The 11,306-nt window shown below is 45.8% G+C and overlaps 1 protein-coding gene across 1 annotated transcript; it reads right to left on the reverse strand.

Annotated features, from left to right (window-relative positions):
- Positions 1–1,616: 1,616 nt before the first annotated feature.
- LOC136537320 (predicted GPI-anchored protein 58) lies at positions 1,617–2,021 on the reverse strand. Its single transcript, XM_066529331.1, has one exon. It carries the CDS (start codon positions 2,019–2,021, stop codon positions 1,617–1,619), a length of 405 nt encoding a protein of 134 aa, XP_066385428.1.
- Positions 2,022–11,306: the final 9,285 nt, after the last annotated feature.

Genomic DNA, 11,306 nt, shown 5'->3' on the forward strand with positions numbered 1-11,306 from the left:
GGCCCAATAACTTTTGTGATCTTCCACTTTCTGGTGACCGTTTGCTTCCTTGCACAAACCCTCCATGGGCAGCGTTCCTTGTCACACACAATTGTGTAACGGCGCTCCGCATATGAATGCAAGACCTTGTAAGGTCTCTTTCGTATCACTGCAAACGCCTACAACCACCTCTTCAATGTAGGGAGGTCATTGAACACCCTCCCATTCTCAATTACCAATTTACCATGTTAGGGCCGGCCTTAGGAGCTTCTAGGTGCTCATCATCACGTCCTTCTACACATGCCTGATCGGAATGAGTAAGATCGCTGAACTCGTGAACTCTTGGATCACGATGGCCGAGAATGATACGCCTTAGTATCTCAACATCACTCTCTATCAACTCTCCAACAGGGCGATCATCATCAGAATTAAGAGCCCTTGCCATCTCATATGGCTCCAAATCATGCATAATTTCAACAATATTGGAGCCACGGAATCCATCTCCAAAGTGCACTTGCACAACAACAAGGGGCACATCCACATTCTCAGGAATGTCTCCTGCAACATAAGTAGATAAATAAGGAAAAAATGAAAGAAATGAATGTAAGAAAGGGGTTAAGCTCCCAATAAGCATGCGGTTAAGACACTTACTCGGATGATTCTGTGTCAAAGGAATCTCATGAGGAGGATCTGCCACAACAACATGAGTCTGACAACCATCTCCAACTACCGCATTGGGGGTAGATTGAGCATCGAAAACCATAGGTGCAACCTCCATATCCATATCAGATTTTGGGACGGGAGGGTCGATGTGTGTCTGCTGACCCATTTGTGGAGAAAACTCATGAGGGATGGGATCAACTAACACCCGACGCACAACCACGTCTAAACATTACAGCTGGCTCTTCATAGCCGATCTCACATAGTTCTCCCACTGATCCACACAACCAATTAGGATCATTCGCCTGAGAATGTTGGGAGGAGAACCTAGGTGCAATACACCAACAACTGCAATGCCATCATCTCCAAGGCAATGCAGCTCCTCCCGAGCCCGTGCAAGCATCTCACTAAATGAAGGTCTATCATTGAATAACACAGGCACGCTTTGCATGTCAACAAACTCAACATATTCATAGTGATCGTATTCAACGGTGCCTCCCTAATATATGGTCACTAGGTTGTCCATCTAGTTCAAACACATAACGAAACGCATATCCTTTAGTCCAAAATAGACAATAGATAGTACCTAACAAGTACTTTCTAACTGCAAACTAAGTAAATAAGATAACAACTATATACATAGATACAGTGTACTAACTAAATAGTTAGGTCCTATTTAGTTATATAAATATGTAACTACCTATCTAAGTAGCTATCTAACTATATCTCTGTAACTATGTATCTATGTTTCTATCTATTTACATATATCTCACTAGATCACTAACTAAATCAACTACCTAAGTCATCATATTAATTGATAAATAACAAATGCCAACTAAGTAGCTACATTGCATATTCATAATTTTTACCTTTGCAACGACTGATCCGTGGACGTCAGCACGGGTAGCCAATTAGGCGAGGACGGGCGTGGGCAGCGCGGCACGGCACGGCGCGGGCGCGACGTGGCCACGACACGATCACTGCATGGCGGGCACGGCGCCGGTGCGGCACGGTGCGGCGCGAGCAAGGTGGGCGCGGCCGGCGGTGGCACGGGGCCGGCGCGGCGCGGGGCGCAGGCCCGGCGCGGTGGCCGCCGCGGCCGCGGCCGAGGAAGCGGGGAAGGGCGGCCGGCACGGGCGCGGGGCTCGAGGCGGGCGCAGGGCGGAGACGGTGGCCGGCGCGGGCTCCGGGCGCGGCGCGGCCTCGGTGGCGGCGTGGCGCGGGCAGTCGGTGGTGGGCTCTGGCGTGCGCCGGCGAGGGCGAGGGCGAGGCCGCGCGGGCTCGGGTGGCCGGTGGCGGGCTCCGGGCGCGGCGGCAGCGGTGCTCTGCTCGGCTCGGGCGAGAGAGAGAGGGAGAGGAAGAGAGAAAGGATTGGGACCCATACGTATTAAAGGCTCGGTGCCATTCACCCTGGCGCCGAGACGTGTTAGCTCGACGACAGCATCAATGACGCCGAGCTAAGGGTGCAGATTCTGAAATCTTTCCTCCAGAGACGTATTTATGAAAAACTTTAAAAAAAAGCAAAAAATGAAAAATTTGGCTTTACCGGCTTACCCACACACGTACCGACCGCCTCCGGCCCGAGAGCGACGCGAGCCGACGGCGAGCGCCGACGCTAGACTGCTATGGATAGCCGACAATGCAGCAGCGTCCCGTCGCGTCTTGCTCGGGCACAGACACGATTAAAAGGTCGCCCCAACAAGGCAACTACTACAGAACGGGCACCACCGCGCCATGCTCTTTGTGGTCCGTCGAGAATTTCTTCGGCCGCTCGCGCTCACCACGGGCCGTCCGATCGTCACCTGCATATGAAGCCCGTGGGCAAACTGGTCCAGCTGTCTTAGAACAGGCCCAGTTCTTGGACGGGCCAATAGCCCAGGCAAGTCGAACCAACGCTCGCTCCATTGAGGATTGGTCAGAGTCGTTGATGGTTAAGTCACAAAAAAAAGTGAGTCGTTTTTTTTTTATCTATTCAGTAGGGAAAGCCCCTACCTGATATTTTTTTTATTTCAATTAAAAGAAAGAAAGTTATGTACACAAGAGCAACAAAAGAAGAAAAAGTACAAGGCCATAATGCCCAAAGGAGAAAAGAAACGAAAAAATTAAGTGAAATTCTCCTTCCACTTAATTAGAGAGTCGTTGATCGTTGAATGATGAATGTTCATCGTAGCCAATAGTTGATTAATGAATTCTAAGTAATGGATTTGGACATATATTACCCTAGTGCTATGTGCATGTATTTGAGTATTTATGTTCATAAATTTTCTTAGCCACATATTTCTATTCTATGCATAAAATAATCAGGAATTCTCATGTTTCCTATAAAAACCGTTAAATGGAAATATTTTCCACTATATCTTGTTGTAACTTTTTATGACTTTTGAAGAAGACTTCAGCTGGTTTACCGGTTATCTAAAACCTTGGTTTCAAGGTTTAAGTTGACAGTATTTTTTGGACCTGAAAAAAAAGAAGACATGCAGCGTCGCATCCGAACACGCATGATTGCGCTATGATGATCTACATCAGTTTTTATACCTGTGTATTAATTGCGTATGTTTTTCTCTCTCAAAAAATATCCATTGCATTTACACGTACGGTTAAGAGTTCGCCCCGTCGGCCGTCCTTTTGACAAGTCGTCTCTTAAACTTTGACGAATTAAAAGTGGCGTTTCTGGCAGACAGCGTTACCGCAGCAATGTATGGGCCATGGCAATCCATAGAAGCCAGTCAAAAGCACTGTCGAGCTGGCCTATCGCCCGCCAGTCGGTCCACTCTTTCTGCATTCTCCAAGCCTTTCTCACAGTTCGCCCGAGCGGTCAAGCGTCAAGTTCTCTTAGCTACAGCAGAACTTGGCGTGCAAGTCGCGGCATCAATGATGAGCCATCGCCTTGGCCCATAGCGGACTTTGATCAGCCCACTTGCTGAGAGAGCAGCAGGCTCGCTGAAAACGGTCCGGAAAAAAGGTAGGGCGCAAACGTCTGAACAACCCATAAACGTGGATGGCCACTTCGGCCTCGCACACTTTGTTGACCCAGCACTTGTCACGCCTTCCAAGATTTTCTTTTTAACTTGATCTGCTGCCATGCAAATATGCAATGCAACGAAATTGCCAGATATTCAGAGTGCATGGTACGAACGGTCATGTTCCCCTCCCCTGATTGTGGGTCTGAGCTGCGTAGTACGCATTGACTTGAGCATTGCAGCAAGCAGACTGGGAACTGGGAAATGGCCTCCCCATACACTCACGAGTCACGACTTGGCGTCGCCCGTCTAGCTTTTCCCGTTTGAAATCAGACCTGATCGAACTGAATCCGAGATTTTCTAACGTCCGAGATACTCTTTTGAGCTGATTCACAACAAAAAGCGATTCCTCGGTGGGCTTGCGGCTTGTGTCACTGTGTCAGCTTCAGCTAAAGATGAGCAACGGGCCGGCACGGCCCGATGGGGCTCGGGCCTTTTTGGCCCGCCGGGCCACCGGGCCGTGCCTGAACAGTCCACCGTGCCTGGTGGACGGCTCAGGCACGGTCTGTGGGCTGAATATCGGGCCGTGCCAGCCCGTTGAGCCCGTGGCCCACTGGTCCATCGGGCCAGCCCATAGCCCGTTACACAGTAAACATCATATTTCAAACAGCACAATTACAGGTTTAAACTTCAAACAATCACAGGTTCACATATTCATATTCAACAATCACAGAAACACCAGATAATAAAAGATTTGAGCTGTTTGTGCAATACCGCCTCATTAAAAACCTTTCTAGGTAAAACTCACACCTCGTGAGATAAAACCCTAGAAAGAAAAAGAGTACGGCCAGCTCAATAAATTAAAATGTTCAAATTGTTCAAAGTTATTACAAACCAGCTAGCTCAAATGTCTCAACTCTCACAACTAAAGTCATACTCACAGCCTCTCAGGCTCTCAGCTCTCAGCAGTCAACCATCACCAGTAGTAGATGATCCACCAGCTTCATCATCAAGGTACTGCTCTTTGAAGTACTCTTCTAGCTCTTTGTCCTCCACAGTGTGCTGTCCACCGGATTCACCTAGCTCCTTGTCTTTGACACAGATTAGCATCTCCACGCTGTCCGCGCCCAATCGCCGTCGCCGCTCCTCAATGATCCTACCAGTAAGACTAAAGGTAGACTCCGAAGAAGTAGTTGATACAGGAACAGTCATAATATCTTTAGCCAAGGTATAGAGAACTGGATAGGTTAGTTTATGCTCATGCCACCAATTGAGGATATCAAAGTCATCATCATATGCCACAACATTGTCACTGTCAAGGTAAACAGTGAGCTCAGAGAGACCAGGAGGCACAATAGATCCTGCAGATGCACTTGAAGGACTAGAAGAAACTGATCCTCCAAAAATTTTGCCCCATGCCTGCTTTCTCTTACCTGTCAGTCCAGATGGATGGGTGGTTCTAGCTGGCCTAGCAGCACCAAACTTAGATTCATACTTGTCATAGAGTTTATGCAACTCAGATTTAACCTCAGCAAAGTAATCAATGTAACTCATATTGTTACTTAGAGCAAGCAAGTCAAGCACATTTTCCAGACCTTTCAACTTAGCCCTTGGGTCCAGAATAAATGCAAAAGAGTATAACAGTGGTATATTCTTCCAATACTTAAGAAATTTATTCTTCATTGGCACAACTACAGCAGCAAGAGTATTATCATGTTCAAATTCATGCAGATGGGATGCAATCTCAAGTATGTGACGCAGTACCAAAGGACTAGTGGGGTAATAAACACCAGAAAGTACAACTGTTGAATCATAGAACAACTCAAGGAACTGCAATACCTTGTCAGCAATGTACCAATGTTGTTCATTCAATAGAGGATAGCCAGACTGAGAATTGATGAACACAGAAAACACAGATCTATATGGCATGAGATGTTTTAGCATAAGGTAGGTTAAGTTCCATCTAACATCCATATCCAAAGCAAATTTATGAGGCCTCATACCCTTAGCAATGCAGTAGTTTTTGAATTGTGCAATGCGATGATTAGATGAATTCAGAAAGTTAATTGCAGTCCTAAAAACCTCTATGTGTGGTTTAAGCCTTTTCAAACCAGATTTAATAATCAAATTAATTATATGGCAAGCACATCTCTCATGCACAACATGATAAATCTTTTTACTAGGATTCAATGGATCAATATCATAACCCAAGTAACCAGCAAGCAGAGGACTCAAAGTAAGCATAGCAGATGTATTACCAGATGCATTATCAAGGCTAACAGAGAAAACTTTGTCAAGTAGGCCCCAATCTCCAAGCACACCAGCAATAATTTCAGCAATATTAATACCACTATGAGTCACTTCAATCAGTTTAAAGCCAATAACAGCTTTCTTAAGTTCCCACTCAGAAGTAATGTAGTGAGCAACAACAGTGATATAATCTTCCTTAGCATTGCCAGACCAGATATCAGATGTCAAACAAACAGAAGACACACCAGGCATTACTTCATTTTTTAGGTGATGCAGTTTTTCATTGAAAAGCTTAGAAAGATCTCTAGATGTGGTGAATCTAGACACTCTCTTGTATCTAGGATTGTGAGCACGCTGAATATAATCATCCCAAGCATCATTGTCAACAATAGATAAAGACAGATCTAATCTAGCAATCAAACGGCAAAGCTCAGCTCTAGCAACATCAGGCCTATATTCCCAGTTCCTATAAGACCCATCAGGATTCAAAGCAAGCCTAGTTTGAACCAAATTAGCATGTTCTGTTTTCTTCTTGCATGAGAGCATGTCTTTTCAAATGACCAGTGCCATTAGCAGATTTACCAGATAAACGAGACTTACAGAGCTTACAAATAGCAACAACACGTACCTCACCGTCCACTGTCTCTATGATTTCATCAAAGTTAGCCCAGACAGGGGATCGGTGCTTACTAGTGGTGGACGAAGCCAGAGATGCTGCATCGCTGGTGGCCGCAGCACTAGCCGTTGCATCGTCTCGGTTGGTCGGAGCAGCACTCCTACAGAACAAGAGATGAGCAGCATCTCCCATGTCGTCTTCGTCATCGGGGATCTGCCCTGTGGCCCTGAGCTCGTCGTTGATGGTTGGACCATCGTCACCATCAGCGGACTCAGAGCCGGCCATGGCAGATGGCACCCACCCAACCGGCACCGTCCCTCAACGCCTCCTGCGGCACCAGCTACACACCGGCGACCTGCGAACCAAAAACACCGAGAAATGGATTAGGGTTCGTGTGATTGCCTACTAGATCTAGGGTTAGGGTTAGGGTTAGAGGTACTTGCCTGCATGGAGACGGAGCCCGGCGGCGGAGAAATGGAAAAGAAGACGAAGACGAGACGGAGAAGAGGGGGAGACAAAAGGAGATCCCAAGATCCGGTCAGAGAGAGACAGAGAGTCAAACTAGTCAGAGAGGTAGGGAGGAAGAAGTGAGACGAGGAGGGGGGAGAGATCAGAGAAGAGGAGATCTCAACATCCGGCGTCGGCAGCGGTAGCCTGGGAGGTGGACGACGACAGCGGTAGCCTGGGAGGTGGTCGACGGTGGGCGGCGGGCGGCGACCGGTGGCGAGAGGCGAGGCGAGGCAAGGTGGGGATTAGGGTTAGGGTTTCAGAGCTCAGAGGCGAGGGTGGCGGGCGAACGGCTGCGGGCGCGGGCGGAGTGAGGGGGAATGGCCGAAGGTGGGGGTCCGCCGGGGCGGGGGGGGCTTATATAGCCCCTCCAGCTGCCGGGCCTCCACCGAGCCGAGGCCTCAGCCCAAACCCGGCCTGCTACGGGCTTTGGGCCGGCACGGGCCTGGTTAGGGTTCGGGCCGTGCCGTGCTTGGGTCGGGCCCAATAACCGTGCTTTGGGCCGGGCCTTTGGCCCATGGGCTGCATGCACATCTTTAGCTTCAGCTCTCAGCTGGCTTTCCTTTCGTCCCGAGCAGAGCAGGTAGATGGCCCGATCAACGCCAGCGCGACGACGAAGAAGCCCCGCCCTGGATCGCGCGCATGCATGCAGGCGGTTGTTTCTTGGATCGATGGCAAGCGTACGCGCGCGTTCGGTTGTGTGTACTTTGATTCTGTTGCTGCAACGGACGGGTGACACGGACGACGATCTGGAAAGCGTCGGAGCGGTTGCATGGTGAGCTCATACCGTGCTGCTTTGCTCTCGACATGCATAGGTGCATTTGATTGCTGCCTGAAGCCTGAAGATGTGGATTGCTGCCTGAAGCCTGAAGATGAGGAGAAGGTTCGTGTCCTGTGGGCTTTTTTTTTTCGAGAACGTGAGTCGGCACGTATTTCATTAAGCAGAGGAATAGAGTTTTGTTACCGCCACCGTCCTAATACAGTAATCTAAAGATTACCGTTACTCTTCCCATCGCCAGACTCGCACCTCGTCAGACCCGCGGTTGTAATTATACAGTAGACTAACAGTAAACATAATACATGTCCTGTGGGGGCTGTGGCACAGCACGTACGATGCCTCGTCTCGTCTCGTGGGAAAGCAGCAGCGCTTGTCGCGTGAATTGTGGACGAGAGCCGAGAGGTCGATCAGCTTGAACGGAGATCCCAGCTGAACTTCCAACTGATGATTCACGCGGGGTGCACGTGGACTTCACAAGGAAGAACGCGTACTGGCTCCTGACGGCAGAAGCCACTTTACGGCTCTCTTAGTTTGGTCCCGGGCGACATTTTTGTTTGGCACACATGCCTGTACAGCAGTGGAGCGCGGGGCTGCATAGCGTCAGCCAAGTTTCACGCTAGGGAACGGAGCCTATGTACGCACAGCGCCGATGTTGCCTGGGTGGGATATCGTAGTGCTGTCAGTGCCTTTTTCTCCTTTATTAATTACTACCCCTCCGTCATTAAATATCTATTGTTTTCGTTTTCTGAGAAACAACTTTAATTAAATATATATTAAAAATATTAATATTTATGATACATAATTAGTATCATTGGATACATATTTGAATCTAGTTTTTTAATAAATTTATTTGGAGATAGAAATATTGCACATATTTCTATAAATCAAGTCAAAGTTATTGACACGCAAATCGTGACGACTAACATTTAGGGACGGAGGGAGTACTTTGCTTCCTCCGTGAAATGAGGTGTTGTTTAAATCCAGCAACTAAAATTTGGGATGCCACATCGGATATCACATAAGAGTATTTGGATAGTAATAATAAAACAAATTACAGAAGTCATCGGTAATCTGCGAGATTAATTTATTAAGCCTACTTAATCCGCCGTTAGCACAAGTCTACTGTAGTTTTACTGTAGCACCACATTGTCAAATCATGGACTAATTAGGTTTAAAAAATCATCTCGTAAATTAGTCGTAATCTGTGTAATTAGTTATTTTTTAGTCTATACTCCCTCAATACTAAAAAATGAAGTCGTTTTGGACAGATCAAATATTGAGAATATAAATCATGAATAATTTTTAAGTTGTTGAGTTTGGAAATGTGAAAATCATATATATAGATTTGTCTTGAAAAATATTTTCACAAAAATTTACATATATCACTTTTTGATAAATATCTTTATAAAAATAAGTAGTCAAAGTTATGCTTTGGAGACCGTGTCACTGTCCAAAACAACTTCATTTTTTAAGTATGGAAAGAGTATTTAATATTCTATGTGTTTAAACATCCGATGTGATAGGGAGTAAGCTTTAGGGAAGGAACTAAACAAGCCATGAGTGAGTGCAATGCTTGTATATTTTATATCTTCTAGTCTTTCTCCCTTAGGTTCATCATGTTCACATTAAAAGTAGCATAGTGTGTGCAGTGTAAATACAATTATCTTTCTTCCTCGTACGTTCTTTCCTTGTGACATTTTTAAATAGCTACAAAATCTATTAACTTTATTTGTAATTTCAAATATATTATTAATTGAGAAAATATATGGATGATTTATTTATTTATTATACATTATAAATGTAACCATATATGTTTAAATATGGTATTGTACCTTTTATTAGCCTTAAAATATGGTATTATATTTTTTATTAGCCTTTCCCGGCACAGGCTTATAACCAAACGAATCATCTTCTAACTTGCCTCGCCAAACAAATTCCATCGAATTTTCGGACAACTCTGCAACGTTTTTTACCAAACAAACGCTCTAGGCTTTCATCCAAAGAGGCCCCTTGTGCCAACTCCCCCACGCCATATGGCATGGCGTGGTCAGAGTCAGACAGAGAAGCCCGTGATCGTTGGCCAAGACCAGCTCCGCTGCTAGCTTGCCGATGTTCTCTTGGAAGGGAACAGATAAGCATTACCAGTTTACCACAATGGGCAGTAAAAGAATAAGGTTTGACGGTGAACACAATGGGCAGTAAAAGAATAAGGTTTGACGGTGAAGACAATGGCCTGTTCGCTTGAGCTTATCAGTCAGAATTAACTTTACTTTTTCAGTCATGGAACAGTGTTTTTCTCTCACAACAAATTAACCCTACAAATCAGCCGCAGCAGCAATAAGTCCTGTCAAACAGGGCAAATGAACGACGAGAACATATAAGCTTATGCTCATATTTTATTGGATATATTAGTAGTATTTCTTTCAGAAAAAAATAGTATCAGAATTCTTTAGTCACCATGGTTAAATACCTAATCAACTGACATTGCAAATTGATATCAACTATCAAAGAGAACATTTGATATCAAACAACCAAGCTAAAACTTGTGAACCTATTTTGCCAAATGTTTTTTTCAAAGGGCTTCAGCTCCGCTAGAAATACCACTTCTCTGGAGGAGCAGGAGCCGGAGCCTTTTTTCTTAAAAGGAGCCGGAGCCATGCCAAATAGGCACTCAGTGGTTCGTTAGTGAGAGAGACAGCCACAGTCTCCGCACCCATTCTTCACACAACTAGCATCGCGAGCTCACCACCCGCCCCTCATAGGACCAGCGGGGCTCCCCAGTTCGCGTTTTTCACGGCATTCTCCGTCTCTTCTTCGGCTGGCTACCTAGCTCTAGAACGGAGGGGAGAGGGACTCCTGAGATAGAGAGTGGGGATGGGGTCAAGGGGCAAATAAGTGTGCGCGTTATATGTGGCGGACCACGACCATGACACAGAAGATCCAAAAAAATAATAAGAAAACTCATGTGAAAAGGCGCCCCGAATAGCTAGGTTCTTTATAAGATCAAACCTAATAATAAAACTAGGTGCTTAGCTTGAGTCAATCAGGTTATAAGAATTAAGCTATCCAAAATTGGCCGCCTGGAAGGTCTGGTCACGCATGTTTCTTAAGTTTTAAACCAAACAGGCTCTATGCGTAAAACAAGTTGGCCTAAACTACTTCAATTCATCACAAATCCGTAACAAGGCACAAGTATACTAGCTATTTTTTCTAATACTAAAGTACGAATCGTTTCCATGATGACCCTATATTTTTTCAAGCCTGTACGAGTTCAAGTAGCGTGAAAGAAAAACACTCTTAAGATCAATTGAGAAACATGACATAATAATTAATCTCTGGGCCTCTTGTGTCCATTGTATTAGAACATCATGTGTCAAGGTACGGTATAAAGTCTGGTTCAAAGATGCTGGAACACACATGAAATGATTGATGAATTTTTTAGCCACTACTAGAGAACAGACTTTAGAACGATGTCCCAATTTAGCATTAGCCTCAGCATTTTTTTCCCCAGGACTAAAGGACCCTTTAGTCCCGGTTCGTAATACCAACCGGGACT

The sequence above is a fragment of the Miscanthus floridulus genome, chromosome 2 (genome assembly GCF_019320115.1).
Source record: "Miscanthus floridulus cultivar M001 chromosome 2, ASM1932011v1, whole genome shotgun sequence".
Classification (NCBI taxonomy): Eukaryota; Viridiplantae; Streptophyta; class Magnoliopsida; order Poales; family Poaceae; genus Miscanthus; species Miscanthus floridulus.